This window comes from Centrocercus urophasianus, unplaced genomic scaffold (assembly GCF_019232065.1).
Source record: "Centrocercus urophasianus isolate 14NV4802_14NV808 unplaced genomic scaffold, USGS_Curo_1.0 seq_234, whole genome shotgun sequence".
NCBI classification, from domain to species: Eukaryota; Metazoa; Chordata; class Aves; order Galliformes; family Phasianidae; genus Centrocercus; species Centrocercus urophasianus.
The window spans coordinates 997-17,736 of record NW_024884794.1 but is presented as its reverse complement, the minus strand read 5'-3'; the positions used below and the strand labels follow the sequence as shown (position 1 = coordinate 17,736).

The 16,740-nt window shown below is 64.8% G+C and overlaps 3 protein-coding genes across 4 annotated transcripts; 1 reads left to right on the top strand and 2 right to left on the bottom strand.

Annotated features, from left to right (window-relative positions):
* Positions 1–135: 135 nt before the first annotated feature.
* Positions 136–3,321, top strand: ORMDL2 (ORMDL sphingolipid biosynthesis regulator 2). 2 transcript variants are annotated; one of them, XR_006169961.1, is made up of 5 exons: positions 136–211; positions 1,242–1,416; positions 2,190–2,341; positions 2,589–2,778; positions 3,126–3,321. XR_006169961.1 is itself a non-coding variant. In XM_042824778.1 (4 exons), the coding sequence occupies exons 2-4, from the start codon at positions 1,243–1,245 to the stop codon at positions 2,722–2,724; spliced, it is 462 nt and encodes a 153-aa protein (XP_042680712.1). In that variant the 5' UTR covers positions 136–211; position 1,242; the 3' UTR covers positions 2,725–3,138. The 2 variants fall into 2 exon arrangements, 1 of the variants encoding a protein (XP_042680712.1); XM_042824778.1 differs by having other exon boundaries at positions 2,589–3,138.
* An 11-nt stretch (positions 3,322–3,332) lies between these two features.
* DNAJC14 (DnaJ heat shock protein family (Hsp40) member C14) lies at positions 3,333–5,624 on the bottom strand. Its single transcript, XM_042824777.1, has 6 exons — positions 4,656–5,624; positions 4,481–4,587; positions 4,215–4,334; positions 3,985–4,145; positions 3,809–3,911; positions 3,333–3,686 (listed from the first exon to the last, which is right to left on the bottom strand). The coding sequence occupies exons 1-6, from the start codon at positions 5,622–5,624 to the stop codon at positions 3,461–3,463; spliced, it is 1,686 nt and encodes a 561-aa protein (XP_042680711.1). The 3' UTR covers positions 3,333–3,460.
* Positions 5,625–7,504: 1,880 nt separating this feature from the next.
* GLI1 (GLI family zinc finger 1) lies at positions 7,505–14,724 on the bottom strand. The gene is made up of 11 exons (XM_042824775.1): positions 14,628–14,724; positions 14,420–14,515; positions 13,786–13,981; positions 13,394–13,556; positions 13,204–13,305; positions 12,939–13,079; positions 12,224–12,373; positions 11,765–11,929; positions 11,025–11,273; positions 10,643–10,922; positions 7,505–9,714 (listed from the first exon to the last, which is right to left on the bottom strand). Exons 1-11 carry the CDS (start codon positions 14,722–14,724, stop codon positions 7,505–7,507), a joined length of 3,849 nt encoding a protein of 1,282 aa, XP_042680709.1.
* Between the last annotated feature and the right edge of the window lie 2,016 nt (positions 14,725–16,740).

Here is a 16,740-nt window from a genome sequence, read left to right as displayed (position 1 = left end):
ATTGGTCGGTTCTCGCTGGCTCCTCGCGCTCGCTATTGGTCCGCCGTTGGGCGCGGGGCGGGGAGGTACTGAAGGACAGGCGCAGCGACCAATGGAAGCGGAGAAAAGTCACGGAGCAGCCAATGGTGGCAGCGGGTCGGGAGTGAGGTGACTTCCTGGAGACGGGCCCGGGGCGGGCAGGGTCCTGGCAACGGTGTCTGCGGAGCCGGAGGTAAACGGCCGGGAACGGGTCTGAGCCGGGGGACCGGGATCGAAGGGAGCGAGACTGAGGGACCGGAGGGACGCGGCCAGGGCCAAGAGCCAGCGGGATTTAGGGTTGCTTTCCGACCCTACGGCCTCCCTGATGGAGGGAAGTGGGAGGCCGGGCCCAACGTCTGGCGGTGCCGCTCCGTGGGTTGTGCCGGGATCGGGGCCGTGGAGCGGGGCTGTGCTGGGCTGAGAAGCGCGGGGGTCTCCTTCCCAACTCGGAATTGCACGCAGTGCTGCAGGCTCGGGGCTGAGCGGTCAGATGAGTGTGAAGAGGAAATGGACCTGGGGTGCTGGTTGGTGCTCGGCTGAACAGAAGCCAGCAGTGAGCAGGGGGCCAAGAGGGCCAACGGCATCCTGGCCTGCGTTAGAAACAGTTGGGCAGCAGGAGCAGGGAGGGAATCGTCCCCTGTGCTCAGCTCTGGTGAGGCCGCACCTCGAGTGCTGTGCCCAGTTTTGGGCCCCTCACTACAGGAAAGACATCGAGGAGCGTGTCCAGAGAAGGGCAACGAAACTGGTGAGGGGTCTGGAGCACAAGGCTGATGAGGAGCGGCTGAGGGAGCTGGAGTTGTTCAGTGTGGAGAAGAGGAGGCTCAGGGGAGACCTCCCTGCGCTCTGCAGCTTCCTGAAGGGAGGTTGTGGCGAGGAGGGGTTTGGCCTCTTCTCCCAGGCAACAAACAGGACCCGAGGAAACGGGCGCAGGTTGTACCGGAGGAGGTTTGGGTTGGACATGAGGAAGAATTTTTTCTCTCAGTGGTCAGGCACTGCAATGGCTGCTCAGGGCGGTGGTGGAGTCGCCGTCCCTGGCAGCGCTCAAGGGGATCAGGAGCTGCGAGACACGGCTTAGTGCTTGTGGTAGCGGTGGTGACGGGAGGATGGTTGGACTGGATGATCTTGGAGGCCCTTTCCACCCTTGTGATTCTATGATTCTATGAATTCTCTATGATTCTGCGTGGGGCGACCGCTGAGGCCCAGGAGCTTTTGGTTCCTTGTAGGATGAACGTCGGCGTGGCACACAGCGAGGTGAACCCCAACACGCGGGTGATGAGCAGCCGTGGGATCTGGCTGGCCTACGTCATCTCGGTGGCAGTGCTTCACATCATCCTCCTCAGCATCCCCTTCTTCAGCATCCCTGTGGTGTGGACGCTCACCAACGTCATCCACAACCTGGTGAGTCACGGCTCAGCTGCTCCCTCACAGGGCCACAGTGCAGCTGATGTTTGTCAGCTGTGTCACAGAGTCACAGGACGGTTGGGGTGGAAGGGACCCAAGGATCACGGAGCTCCAATCCCCACCAATGCAGGGCCACCAACCTCCACATTTCAGAGCTGCCAGGCTGCCCAGGGCCCCATCCAGCCTCCAACACCTCCAGGGATGGACGGGGCATCGCAGCCTCTCTGGGCAGCTGTTCAGCCCCTCACCGCTCTCACAGCACAGAACTGCCCTGACATCCAGCCTCCATCTGCCCTTCCTCAACTTCATTTCCCCTCGTCCTGCTGCCATCTCCCCTTTCAGCACTGCTATGCTGGGCGCTGCGCCTTGTCCCCAGCTATGGGAAGTGCTGGAGCTCAACGAATGCTTCCAGACCCAGTTCTGTGGAGAACCATTGTTGACAGAGGTTCCTTGGCCTGGGAAACAGCTGTGAGAGCACACAGCACATTTCTGTCCCGTGGCTTGGCTCTGCACAGAGCTCTCAGCTCTCTCTGCCTTTCCTCCAGTCCCATACGTGCTGCTGTTGCCTTCTCACCTCTTGCTGAGGCACAGGCCAGGCTGCTTTGCCTCCGCCTTGCTCTCCTGGAGCAAAAACTGAGTGCAGCCCCATCTGAAGCTCTGTGCATCCCGGAGCTGCCCAGCTCCATCTCCTTGGCTCCTTCCCAGCGTTCCCGCTGCCTGTGTCCCCATCCTGCGTTCACCTGCTGCCTCCTTTCACTTGAAACCCACAGGTCATGTATTTGCTGTTGCACACGGTGAAGGGAACGCCGTTTGAAACCCCGGACCAAGGCAAGGATCGCCTGCTGACGCACTGGGAGCAGATTGACTACGGGCTGCAGTGCACCTCCTCACGCAAGTTCCTCAGCATCTCCCCCGTAGTGCTGTGAGTGCCCTTTTGTGCTGAACGAGGCGTAGGGGAGCGAGGCGGTGCCCTAGGAGGGCTGCTGCTGGTGCATTCAGTGCATTCAGCGCACTCAGCCTTGGCCTAGACAGGTCCTGGAGTTTGGGAAGTTCTCTCAGCTGAGAGGTGTTGGGTTTTATACAGGAAACAGCAGCGATTCAGCCAGAACGGCTGGTCTGGGGAAGCGCAGGGTGGCGCAGAACTAACCTGCACCTCGCTCCCTCCCCAGTTACCTCCTCACCAGCTTCTACACCAAGTACGACCCCGCGCACTTCATGATCAACACCGCCTCCCTGCTCAGCGTCCTCCTGCCCAAGCTGCCCCAGTTCCACGGCGTGAGGGTCTTTGGCATCAACAAATACTGAGCCCAGGCTCCCACCGTGCTGCGCAGAGCTTCCCACGGGATGGCAGAGCTGGAGGTGGGCGGCTGGGCAGAGCTGTGGGCTGCGGGGAGGATGCAGGAGCAGGGCTGGGCGCGGGGCTGCCGTGCAGTTTGCATGCAGGTCTTTTTGCAAGGGCTTTTTTGGCAAAGTCCTGCGTCTCTTAGGAGTGCCTCACTGAGGCCTTCTCTCTTGGTGCTTTGGTGAAGAGGTGAGCGGTGGGGCTGCATGGAGCGAGTGAGGCGTGTTGCATGTGTGCTTCCCTTAAGGTAAAGCCCTGCATGGCAATGGGGAAGCACGCAGAAGGGGAGAACTGTTGACTGGTGGGAAGAGTAACCACCCCACGCCTCCTTTGTCTTCATGTTTTGTACATGTCCGTAATAAAGAACTCACAGAGCAGAGCAGCGTCCTCACATGAAGGGAAAGCAGCAGCCCAGTGCTTGCAGCACATCCTGCATGGCCCCCGTTGCTGTTCCGGAGTCCTACGGTTCAGCTGGTTCCAGCAGTGCCACCGCCTATGGCACATCAGCTTAGAAGCTCCCTGATTACTTTTCAATATATACATCCGTTTAAGAAAACAACAACAACAAAAGAAAAAACAACAAAAAATAGATTTTATTTGAAAGAAGAGCCCTTGTAGTGCCCAACAGAGCACCATCGTCCCCGGCCAGGGAGAGTCCGTGAGCGCCGAGCCGGGCCTCAACGCGCAGCCCTGCACAGCTCAGCGCTGGAAGGGCCGGCGCACCTTCTTCCTCCTCTTGTGCTTGGTGTCACTCTTGGGGGCGGCCCCCTCGGTCCTTGTGGTCCCAGCTGTGGCCCCCTGGGGAGCTGTGGGGGCAGGGGGAGGCGGGAAGCCCCCAGGCACCTGTCCTGAGGTCCCTTGGAACACGCGGGTGAAGAAGTCCTGCAGGTCGGCGGCAGAGCTGGGGCTGCCCTTGGAAGTGCTCCTGCTGGTGGGAAGCAGAGCCGGGTGGGAATCCGGGGGTCCCAACGCAGCCCCGGTGCCCACGCACAGAGCTCCTTGCTTTGCCCAGCCCCCGGGGCTCCCCATCCCGCTGCCAGCTCTCACCTCTGCCGCCCGCCCGCGCCAGAACTCCGCACCCCGAAGGAGATGTGGTAGGGGACACGGTGGGTGTCGGGGCAGATCCCCACGCGCTGACAGCCAGCCCACTCTGTGGGAAGACACGCGGCATCACGGGGGGCTCGCGCTCACCCTGCTGACGCCCAGGGACGCGATGCGCCCACCTGTGATGTCGTAGACCTTGCCGTCCATCACGGCAAAGTAGGTGATCTTCAGCCCCAGCAGGCTGGACTCAGCCCACAGGTCGCCCTCCTCGGCGGGGTGCAGCTGGCTGCACTCGGCGCAGTAGCGGGCGCTGAGCGGGTCGCGGTCCATCTCAAACCTCCTGCAACAGCAGCGCCATCTCAGCCCCCGGCGCGGCTCTTCAGGGACGGCCTGGAGCCCCGGGCCCTACCTGTGCTTGCCCTGGCACTTGCTGCACATCATGGTGTTCATGGCCTCCTTCAGGTCATCCTGCAGCCGGCTCAGGAACTCGCTCACCGATCTGCTCAGCTCGCTCTCTGCCATCCTCTTCCTGCGGCCGCCGCGGGGACAGAGCCGCAGTCAGAGCCCTGCGTGGGGCCAGCAGCCAAAGCACCTCCGAGATGCGAGCTTTGGGGCAGGAACTGGAGCGGGCAGCCCCCCTTCTCCCAGCAACCCACCCCACAGCAGCGCACTCACATCTCGTACTCCTTCCTCTTCTCGGGGCTGCTGACGATGTCCCACGCCGCTCGCAGCACCTTGAAGGCCTCCTCAGCTCGCGGGTGCTCACTTTTATCCGGATGAACCTGGAAAGCACAGAGGACTCAGCGCTGCATCCCGGCGAGGCCGCGAGCAACGCGCAGCCGCCACGCACCAGCACGGCCAGCCGGCGATACGCCTTCCTCAGCTCCGCATCCGACGCCGTCATTTCCACTCCCAGCGCCTGGAAGGGGTTCAGCTCCTCCTCAGGCACCTCGGCCATGGCCAGCAGCCGGGACACCTCCTCCGCGGAGCTGCCGGGAGCTCCCACGTCGCAGCCGGGCACTGCATCCCCCGCCCGCAGCTCCTCGGGTGCGCTTCGCCACCTCCGCCACCGGGCCCAGAGGCGCCACCAAGTCCCATTCACCCCGAGGAACCCGCGCGTCCGGCGGAGGACGGCGGAATCGAGCAGCTCCGCCAGCCGGGTCCTGCCCAGCGCGCTCACGCCGGCGGCCAACAGACGCCAGCAGAGCCGCAGCGCGCCCAGCAGCAGCACGAGGAGCAACAGCAGCAGCGCGCACAGCATCCACAGCAGCCGCAGCGCCAGCTCGCCGCCTGCCCGCAGCCCCCGGGCCGCCCTCAGGCCGACTCGCCGCGTCCATCCGCGCACGCCGCCCGGTGCCGTCCCTCCTATCCCGGCGCTCAGGCAGGAGCACAGCGGGCTCAGCGCCGCTTCCAGCAACGCCTTCAACCGGGCCCCGCCGCCCCGCCGCCCCCGGCCGCTCTCCTCCTTCTCCTTCGGGGCGGAACGCGGCCGCTGTCTCCTCCGCAGCCTCCGGGTCGCCCTCCCCGGGTCCTCGTCGCCCTCCTCGGGGCCGGGCTCGGTACGCCGGCGGCAGCCCAGAGCGCAGGATCCGTCCCGGGGCGGGGGGGCCCGGGGCGCGGCTCGCTCCCCCCGGCAGCCGCAAGGACCGGGCCCGTCGGGGGCCGAAACGCCGTCCCCGTCTCCTTCCTCGTTGCCGTCGTCTTCGGGCGGTTCCGGCCCGCAGTCCCCGTTCCAGGCGGCGCTGCGCGGGGGGCTCCGGGCTGAACGCTCCCGGCCGCCGCCGCCGCCCCCCGCGGCCTCCGGTGGGGGCTGAGCCATGGCGGCGGCCCGGGCCCTACGTCACCGCCATCGTCCCCGTGCCTGCAACCGGGAGCGGGCTCAGCGCCGCGGGATCGCCGCCAGGGTTGGGATCCGAGCCGGGGAGGCCCGCGGGCACAGGGGAGCGGAACGGCGGCCGCCTACGGCGGTCGGAGGACGAAGCGGAGGCTCCGCGGTGCCGCCGCCCGCCGGGGCCGCTCTCACCGGTGCCGGCGCGGGGGGGGGTCCGCCCCCGCCCCCCCCCCCCCCCCCGGGTCCCTCACGCTCCTCACTTCCGCCTTCCGCCCGCCCGCCGCAGCCGCCGAGCTCACTTCCGGGGGCGTGGCCCGACGTCGTGCGTCACCTCCCTCGCCACGCCTGCTAACGGCCCCGCCCCTTTAACCCCTTCGTTGCCGGTCTCGGAGCCCGCCCGGTGCCCCCCGTGCATCTCGGGACACCCCGAGGAGCCCTGGGAGACCCGCAGCGCTCCGTGCGGCGCCTCGGAGGACTCCGCGGAACCCAAACCGTGCCCTAGAGCACCTCGGGGTGCTCCTCGAGTTCCTCAGCGTGCTCTGCGGGGTGCCCTAGAGGGCTCCATGCACCCCCCCCGTGCACCCTAGGGCATCCCAGAATACTCCCCGAGCTCCTCAGTGCCCTTTGGGGCGCCCTAGAGGACTGTAAACACAACCCCCCGTATTCCTTAAGGCATCCCAGAATACTCCCCGAGCCCCTCAGTGCTCCGTAGGACACCCTAGAGGTCCCCAACATCCCCCCGTGCGCACCCGCGCATCCCATAATACTCCCAGAGCTCCTCGGTGTGCTCTAAGGGGCACCCAAAGGCTCCGCACTGCGCCCTGTGCGACTCTAAGCACCCTTCCGATTTACTGCAGGGCTCCCCCAAAGCTCCCAGTTACGCCCTATGGCCCCACACAGCCCCCCCCCGGTGGGGTCCTCCGCCGGCCCCCCTGCGACGTGGCTGCGATGCGGCATTCGGGCACCAGGCGGCGGCCGTGAGCCGAGCGGAGACCCGTCCCGAGGTCGGTCTCCGAGTGTCGGGGCACGGGGATGGAGGGATGGAGGGATGTGGAGGGATGGAAGGATGGAGGGATGTGGAGGGATGGAGGGATGGAAGGATGGAGGGATGGAGGGAGGGATGGAGGGATGGACAGATGGACGGATCGAAGGATGGAGGGATGGATGGATGGAAGGATGGAGGGATGCAGGGATGGGAGGATGGAAGGATGGAGGGATGGAAGGATGGAGAGATGAAGAGATGGAGGAATGGAAGGATATAGAGGAATGGAGGGATGGAGGGATGTGGGGCACTGGAGCATGGTTCCCTTGAGAGAGGGTTTGACGCCGGGGGGGGGGGGTGGTCAGGGGGCACTGTTTTCAAACAAAAGAAAGACTTTAGGGTAAGATCCATAGAGCACAGGGAGGCAGATGTATGTACACTATATACAGAGGCACAGGTGGCATTGAGACCCCCCTGCCCGCCATCCCTCCTCTTCTCCCATCCATTGGAAATGATGGGAGGTGGGGCTGTGTCACCAAGGAGGGTGGGGGTGAGGGCAAAGGCATCGAGGGGGACAACAAAAATGTGGGGGGCGGGGTGGGGGTGGGGGGTTGCCTGCAGAGATGGGGGGGGTGTGGAACTCTTTGGTTTCGACACTGTGGCTGCACAGGTCTGCTGTGTCACACCCAGCAATACCCTTCTACCCCTCCAGAGGAGCACGGCACCCCCAGACCAAGGAGGGCTGTGTGGTGCGTCCCCCCTCCCCCCCCAGGCCACACACCTGTGTTAGGTGGGGGACCCCCACGCCCCTCCCCAAAGGCACTTTGGCCCCACACACCCCGCCTGCACGCCGGGTGCTCCTCCCCCTTCCCCCCCCCCTCCAAATTCAAGAGAGGGAGTTGAGGAAGTGGCTCTCCCCAGCCAAGGTGCTCAGCATGGAGCTCATGTCACCCACAGCCATGTTGGCACCGCCGGGTGCCGGCAACAGGAGACCCCCAGGGGGGCTGGGGGGGCCGGGCAGGAGCGTGGAGCTCTCTGCATCCTCCACGATGGCAGCGAAGTCCAGGTGAGTGTTCTCCAGGTCCAGCGAGTCCAGGCTGTTGAATGCCTGCTGCCCCGAGTCTGGGTAGAAGCAAGAGCTGCCTTTGTTGCCCCCCAGGCTCCCAGTGCAGTGCCCGGGACCCCCACAGCTTGCAGCGGGCGGACCCTGAAGCTTGTGGCTGCCTTTGCCCACCTGGCCCGGGTAGCAGAGCAGCGTGTCACCGGGCACCTCGGGGGCAGGATGGACGGGGGGCAGACGCAGCCCGCGCTGGGGGTTGGCACCTGCTGCCTCATAGGAGGGGTTGGGCTCTGCCAGGTTGCCCCCATAGCCCACGCTGTTCTGGTGTCCCGGTGGCTTGGCACCGCTGGGGGGATGCGGCGCCATTTCAGGGTTAAAGCACGGGGGGCTCAGGAGGTGGGGGTTCTCCAGCAGCCCCTGCAGGTGATTCGTTTTGGGCTGGTAACCGGAGTATTTGGGGCCCAGGTAGGGCGGTGCGCGCGTGCCCTGGTACTGCCCAGACTCACCGCCCAGCCCCATGCCGGCCTCGCCAGCCCCGGGGGGCTCCCCCCACATCAGAGCCTGCTGCGCCTGCACGTAGCTGCGGACCATCACCTCTTTGGCCTGCAAAGTGGGGGTGTGGGCCCTCCTCCCCCGCGAGCTCAGCACAGCCACGTAGCTGCTGGCTGTCTGCTCCTCGGCCCGGTACCCGCTCACGGTTTGGCCGAACGTGGGCTGTTGTGCGGCTTTGGCATTCTGGCACGGAATGAGGGCCGGGGCCGGCGCCGAGTACCGCTGCTCAGATTTGATCTGCAGGCAGTTCAAGCGGTGCCCATCAGAAAAGCCGCCATCCTGGCACGCGCTCATCAGCCTTGGGTGCTGCACGCAGTGGCTGGGCGGTGGGTACGGAGCGGCGTGACGGTGGCAGTGCGTCTCAGCCATGGCTCCGAGTCCCGGCTGCCCAGAGCTCAGCTCCAGATGACCGCTTGGTTGGGGTTCCTCCCACTGGGGCAGCACGGCCCCGCTGCCAGCTCGCAGGCCGGGGAAGTGCTGGTTCATCTGGCACTGCGGCAGGGAGAACTCGGGCTGCAGCAGTCCCTCCTCCATCTCTCCGTGCCCACATGGGTTCAGCTGCATTCCCCCACCCGGGGTCCGCGGAGCGCTGCCGTACAGACCCCCACACTGCAGCTGCACGTTGGCCCCCTGGCACGGGAAGCTTTCCTCAGGGTAATTCAAGAACGGGTCCATTTCCAGCAAGCCGGACTCCGCGCCAGGTGCGGGGCCCTCGGCGTTCACGCTCTCCAGGTAAACATTCTCACTGATGCTGGGGGGGCGCGGGGAGAAGCCTCGGAGCTGGAGGGCGGCGTCGGAAGCAGGCAGGGGCTGCAGGGCAGCTCTGCTCCCTCCCGGCGCGCTCACGTTCCCCGCGCTTTTAAAACGCTGCACTTTGGGCACAGCGTGGCACTGAGGGTCGGCGGCGGTCCGGGCCGGGTCGCTGGCCCTCCTCGCCCCGTTCCCAGGCACCAGATGAGGGTGAAGGCTGCTCACGTAGCGCTCGTTGGAGCTGTGCCTCCGCAGCAAACCGTTCGTAAAGAAGGGGGGCACGGCCGGCTCGAGGCAATCCCCGGGCAAGCCGCCGTGGCCGCCCGTGGGCAGCGGCTCCACGCTGGGCAGCGGGGTCGGGGGCGGCCCGCCCGTAGCCGCGGCGTATTTGGCTCTGAGGCGGTAGCGCTGCGCCGGGCTGAGGCCGCCCACACCGGGCAGCGCTCCGCAGGGGTTGGCGCTGCCGGAGCGCCGCGGCTCATCCGGAGAGAGCCGCTCGTAGCCATCCGAGCATCCCGGCATCGTCCCCGCCTCGCCGGCCGGGTTTGGCCCCATCAGGTACGGGGACGCGGCGGAGGAGCGGCGGCTGACGGTGTAGGCTGAGCTGACGGTGCTGGTGGCGCTGCTGCGGCGCTCGCTCGGTGGAACGGCCAGCTCTGCCGCCGACAGATCCGCGATGCGGCGCTGCGATGCGGCCGGCGGCACGCAGAGCCCGGGCCCATCTCCGGGCGGACCTGGAAGAGAAGGGCAGTTACTCCTCCAGGGCCACCGCACGGCCGGTGCCTGCGTGACGCCGAGCTGAGCGGCGAGCCCGACGCACTGGGAGGAAGGGAAGCCGTCCAGAGGGACCCGGACGGGCTGGAGAAGTGGCGCCACGAAGAGCTGATGGGGTTCAGCAGGGCCAAGAGCGGGTGCTGCGTTTGGGTCGGGGCAAAGCCAGGTGTTGCTGCAGACTGGGGGAAGAGCTCGAGAGCAGCCCGGAAGGGCAGCTGTGTTCCGGGCTGCTTTAAAAGAGGGGCGGCCAGCAGGGACAGGGAGGTGATCGTCCACTCTGCTCGGCTCTTGTGAAGCCCCATCTGCAGCGCTGCGCCCAGGCCTGGGGCCCCCAGCACAGGAAGGACGTGGAGCTCTGGGAGCGGGTCCAGAGGAGGCACTGAGATGAGCAGAGGGCTGGAGCAGCGCTGCTGTGAGGAAAGGTTGAGGGAACTGGGCTTGGAGAAGAGAAGGCTGTGGGGAGACCTCATGGTGGCCTTCCAGTGCTTGGGGGGAGCAGATAAACAGGAGGGGGAACGGCTGTTTGTGAGGGTGGGTGGTGATGGGACAAGGGGAATGGTTTTAAAGTGAGCCAGGGGAGGTTCAGGTGGGATATGAGGAGGAAGTTTTTCACACAGGGTGGTGAGGCACTGGAACAGGCTGCCCAAGGAGGCTGTGGATGCCCCATGCCTGCAGGCATTCAAGGCCAGGCTGGATGTGGCTCTGGGCAGCCTGGTCTGGTGGCTGGCGACCTGCGCACAGCAGGGGGTTGGACCTCGGTCCTTTTCAACCCAGGCCATTCTATGATTCTATGAAATGATTCTATAGGATTGAAGTAAAAAACGGGGCACAGCTCCCAGTGTGTGCGCCAACAGCTCCCTGCTGCGCACCGCATCCAGGAGGTCTCACCGGCTCCGGGGATGGCCGGCAGATTCAGGCCCTTGGTAGCCGACGGCTTCCTCATCTGCTTCAGTTTGTCAATGCGAAGGTTCTCGAGCTTCTGCAGGGCCATCAGCCCCGAGGTGCCCATGGGCTCCCCAGGCACCACCTCCTCCAGCGTGGACAGGTCCTCGTAGCTGCCCCCCGTGTTGCCCGTCATCTCCACGCCGCTGTCGTTGTTGGTGGTGCTGCCGAGGGGCGAGCGGTCACTGCTGCACGATGACTGCCCACCAGGGCTGGGCTGTGGCTTCTGGGGGCGGACCAAAGGAAAAAGAAGGGTCAGACATCCATTAATGCAAACCGGGATGCAAACCGACTTCGCCGCCGCCGCCAGCAGCCCCTGGCTCCTCACCGAGGCGAAGTCGGGCACCAGCAGCTTGCTGTCATCCTTCCGGATCTCAGCAGGGCCGTTGGTGTTTTTCTCCTGCTTCATGTCCTGCGGTGCCCCGGAGGCAGGCAGCGTGTGGCCAGGCACCGCACTGCCCCGGTGCTTCTTGGTGACGTGGGCATCGGGGCCGTGCACCGTCTTCACGTGTTTGCGCAGGGAGCTGGGATCCGTGTAGCGCTTGGTGCAGCCCGGGATCTTGCAGATGTACGGCTTCTGTGGGGGGAAAAAGGTGCAAGGAGGGGTTAGGATTGGTTGGATGTGATCCTCGAAGGTCCCTTCCGGTGGAACCGCTGCGTTTCATTCCATTCCAAACTCCTTCCAACGAAGGACCAGAATCCCCTCCTCATCCTCTCCAGTAGATCTGGGAGCTGAGGAAACAGAGGGTGGGAAGGACAGAGACTGGATCCCTCTGTGGGGTGTTAGAGGTCATAAAGAGGAAGAATGTAAGGACAGAGTGTCCCTGCATGGCGCGGGGATAAAGGGATCCTGGTGGGTAACCTCGGAAGAAAGGAACCTGGGGATCTATTGCAGTGGGCAAGAAGAGAATCAAAGAATCATGGAATGTCTCGGGTTTCAAGAGACCCCAAGGATCATCAAGCTCCAATCCCCTGCCACATGCAGGGCCACCAACCTCCACATCTCAAAAGTCCCAGGGACCAACAGCAGCCCAAGGGGAACCCAGAGGGCGGCAGCCCCAGATGTACCTCATTGGAGTGGGTGCGGTTTTGGTGCTTGGCCCGGTCGGAAGCGTTGGAGAAGGCTTTGTTACAGCCCTCGTGTTCGCACACGTAGGGTTTCTCACCCGTGTGGGAGCGCAGATGTGTCTTGAGGTTCTCCAGGCGGGAGTACGCTTTGTTACAGCCCTCAAACTGCACGGGAGAGCGGAGCAAAACACGGCTCAACCTTAAACAGACCCTGCATGACCGCAGCGCGCCGCCCGCAGCCCCTTCGCCCTCCTGACCCGTGCCACGCTGCACCCCCACCCGCCACGCACGCCTTGGCTCCACGCGCAGCTGTGCCACCACACAGGGCTCTGGGCGCCCGCACCAAATTGCTCCGCGTGCCGCCAGGCTGCCGACCAACCCGCCTCATTCTCCAGCCCCGAGTGCCCCGCAGTGCCACACGCCGCCCTCAGCTCTGCGAAAAACCCCGTCCCATCTCACCGTGCACTTGTGAGGCTTCTCGCCCGTGTGACGCCTCATGTGCACCACCAGCATGTACTGCGCCTTGAAGGGCCGCTGCTCCCGCGAGCACGCTGCCCAGTGGCACACGAACTCCTTCTTCTCCCCGTGGATGTGCTCGTTGTTGATGTGCTGGGGAGAAGAGGGAATCACGAGGGGCACCGGGGAGGGCACCGAGTGTCAGGGGTAAATTGAGACGAGACGTGGGAAAACGCGGATATGGAGGGAGAGGGACGGGCGGGGGAGACGCTGGGGGAATAGAGAGAGGTCAGATGGCGTGCGGAGGAAGCAGGGGGCACTGGAAGTGGCTGGGGGCTAACTGGGGGTGGCCAAGAGAAGATATGGGGGTCATGGAGCGTCTGAAGGGAGGCACGGAGAAGAAAGCAGGGAGTTTGGATGCACCAGAGCTTCGGGAGAGCTGGCTCAGGGCTGAGGAAGGGCAGGCTGGGTGGCGTCCCTTGGCACACGGTATGGGAAGATCACAAAGAACTTGCCCAGGTGAAGAGGAGGATGCATCTCCCTCCCTTCCAACACCGCTCACCCGTGTGGTGAGTTCTAGAAGTGGTGGGGAGAGCCGCAGGTTCAGCCCAAGACAGGGCAGTCTGAGCAGGAGCGAGGGGTTGACACAGCGGCACGTCAGCCAGTGGCCCGAGCACAGGGTCGGGGACGTGGGGCGCCCAGGTAGGACCTAACTCACATGCACCAGCTGCTCCTGCGTGTCAAACTCCTTGGCACAGCCATCCCAGTAGCAGTTCGTTTCATAGATGGTCTCAAATTCGGGTTTCCCATCCTCCTTCTCCAGATCTTCCCGAACGCTGAGCATCCCCAGCAAGGGGTCCTGGAGGAACGCGGCCGGGTGAGAACTCCAAGGCGGGATTCTGTGTCCTCCCTGCCCCTGGGAGCAGCACAGGGGAGAGCGTGGAGCTGTTGGGAGCAGGGGAGTCCAAAGGCCCGGGGAGTACCTGTGTGCCTGCGGAGGCTGGACTGGAGATGTCACCCTCAGATTTCTCCTCTGCGTATTTGGCTGTCAGAGGGCTACTCAGGCTCCTCTCCAACTTCAGCTGCTGCAGTGGCAGGGGGAAATTGCAAAGCAGTCAGCAGCAGGACGCCCACCCGTTACGTGGGACGCACAGCATCCCTGCAGCCCCGTACCTGGCAGTGTTTGAGGGGCCCACGAGCCGGGGTGTGATGGAGGAGCCCCGGGCGGGACGACAGGGTTTCGTGGGAGCTGCACGGTGGCAGGGGTGGAGTGTGGCTGAACAGTTGCCCTTGGCCCTTCTGCTGCCCCGGAGGGTTCTGGTACCCCAACGATGGACTGCAAAGAGCAACAGGGATATGTAGGCGACACCAGCATAGGACAGGAGTTTGGGCAGGGATCTGAGCTCCCAGCAGCTCCTGCCCTAGCACACCAGCCTCATTGCCCTCCCGCTCTGGGATAACTGCTCCCAGTTTGGCCCCGGGCATTCCCCAAGCTGGGCAACAGCACTCAGGTTCCTGCACTCAGAGGCTGTCTGCATGCCCGTGAGTCGAAGTCCGGCGCCCACCTGATGCTGCTGATGGAGAGGTGACCATAGGAGCCACTGGCGGAGGCGCAACGGGAGTTGATGAAGGCAACGAGGGAGTTGGGCGAGGTGCGGATCACCGTCTGCAGGTCAACGCTGGAGTCTGACAGGGGTGAGATGGACAGTGCCCGCTTCTTGCCCAGCTTGCCAGCACCACGGGGCGTTGAGAACCGCGAGCCTGGGACAGTGGCAGAGAGTGGAGGGCACCGCTCTTAGGATTGGTCCTGGAAGGCTGAAGCAACTGAAGCGACCCCCAAGGACACAAGCCCGGTGCTTTGGAGCCTGCAGGAGCACCCGGAGCTTGCTGGGTGCTGGGTCCAGACTGTGGCAAAGCTCAGAAGCATCCCTCCTCCCAGTCACAAACCCTAAGGGGTGTCTGAAGATCTGAAGCCCTTGACACGCACCGACTCCTTTCTACAACCTATCCCAGCCCAAAATAAGTGCCCAGTCCTTTTGGCCAACAGCAGCCCCTGCGTGAGCCGACACAGATTTCCCTATTGATAGCAACAACTCTGTCGCAGGAGGGATCCCTGAAGCCCCAACAGCTTCAGCCCTCTCAGCACTGCCAGAGGCGCCCAAACCCCTCATCAACCCCTCACTTGGAGCATGGACTCACCATCAGCACCACCCGGATGCTCGGTGCCGGGCACCAGCCCATAGCCATGGTGACTGCTGGCGAGGCTGGGCGGATGGCACACCGAGAAATCGAGTCCTGGGGGGGAGGGAGGGAAAGGAAGGGTGAAGGGTGTGAGAGGGAGACGCCGAGCCTCCCGCTGAAGGCACGCGTCCATCCCCGGCACCGCGTGTGCTGAGCTGTGACCGACCTTGCAGCGCCGCTGTGCCCGCAGAGGCTCCGTGCAGCGGCCGCGGGCAGCAGTGCTCGGCGTAGCCGGGGCCCTGAGGCGTAACGGGGTTGAACATGGCACAGCGGGGCCTGCCCGGCCTTCAGGGCCGCGTCTGCTCCTCGCCGAGGGGCCGGCGCCCGTCGAGGCCTGCGGAGAGCAAAGCCCCGGCCTCGCGTAGGCTCGGTGCCCGCAGGGGGCGCCGCGGCGCCGCGCAGGCAACGCCCGGGCCTCGGGGCCGCACGGGCCGCGTCCCGAGCAGGCCGCAGCGCCCCGCAGGCCGAGGCCTTCCCACTCTGCCCACACACAGCCCTGTGTGCCCGGCCAAAAGGCCCGGAGCTTGGGGGCGCAGCCCCGGGGTTGGGGAGCAGCCAACCTAACCCTAACCCTGCACCCCACAGCTTGGCGCACATGGGATCCCGGGCAGAAAAGTGCACTCAATGGAACCTCGCCACAGAGCCATGAGACGTGGGACTCCTGTCTGCCCGCCCAGCTGCCCCTCGTAGGGCATCCTGCTGCTGCCCATCTGCGAGCAGACATCAGTTCTGCACTGTGAGAGCGGGGAGGGGCTGAACAGCTGCCCAGAGAGGCTGCGATGCCCCGTCCAAACCTGGAGGTGTTGGAGGCCGGGTTGGATGGGGCCCTGGGCAGCCTGGGCTGCTGTGAAATGGGGAGGTTGGTGGCCCTGCACGGCACAGGGGGGTTGGAGCTCCGTGATCCTGGAGCTCCCTTCCAACCCAGCCGTGCTGTGGTTCTGTGAGCCCCTCATCCTAAAGACTCCCCTCCTCCCCAGGACCAGGGCAGCTTTCTGCACGGGGCACAGATGTGAAGCACGGCTGGGGCTCATGGTGTGCGCCTGGAGGGGAGCAGGGGCTGCTGCCAGGGGAGGGCAGCACGCAGAGCCGCATCCCTCCGTTTCTGGTACAGATTTAGATGAAAAATGGCCTTAAAAATGATCCAGTTTCCAGCCTGTAAAAATTGCAAGCCCTGATGGCCGCAACAAGAATGGAAGGCACAGACGGATGGAGCCGCTCTTGGCCGATGGACCCAGGCTGGCATCACGGTTGCAGATCACTCCCAGCCCTGCCCTGCCCACGGCTCCCCGCCCTGCCTGCAGGCCAAACCCTGCCCCGTCCCACCTACGCAGCCCACGGGGCTCAGCCCTGCCTGGAGCCCGGGCCCCGTTTCCACCCACGGCCTCGGCACCAGCTCCCAGCCCACGGCTCTGCTGCCACCGTCCTGCCCCGGGACCCCCATGGGTTTGCGAGAGAACCGAGGAGCGGGGGAACGGGCGCACGTGGGTGGCACTGCTTCCAAGGCCCCCTCCGCCTCCCCCGCGGAGGAATTGCCCCAAAGAAGGGGGCTGGGGGAGCGGGAGCCCCTCACCCTGCTGGGAAAGAGCTGGGTTGAGTTGGGAGCACAGGGGTGAGGGGGGCAGCGATTCTTCCGCATGAGTTGCCCCTTTGAAAGCTTGTCTAGGGGCTTTGTGAGAGTGTCAGGCAGGAAGAATGGAGGGGGGGCCAGCAGGGCAGCACGGTGGTGGGGCTGGGGGCAGCAAAGGGAAAGACAGGAGGAGGAAATGGAGGAGATGGAGGGGAGGACGGGGGGCTCTTACCTGTGTGCTGCGCCCGCGCCGTGCAGCACGGATGGGGGGAGCAGCTCCAAGGGACGCCCCTCATGTTGCCCCTACCCCAGGTGCAGCATCTGGCAAAGACAGGGTGGGAATTCCTCAAAAAAATGTTGTTCTGTGGAGTCAGGCACAGCTTCCTGCAGTACACGGCTGTGCAGACATGTGCGGGGGCATGAACACGCTTGCACATACACACACATACGTGTAGTCGCCTGCACGCGTGAGCATGCGCACACCTGTGTGCAGACACAAACTGCGTGCTCACATGGGTGCGCAGATCTCTGCGTGCACGCCAGCACACTCACACGCGAGCGCAAACACATTTTCACACATACATACATGTACACACGTGTGTCACCGTGGTTGCTGGGCTTCTGTCTGCATGCAGAGCACTCGGGTCTCGTCAGGGTGCAGCGGCGCTGGATCCCTGCACCTGGGGTGGGGGGACACAGGGTGAGGCGCCCG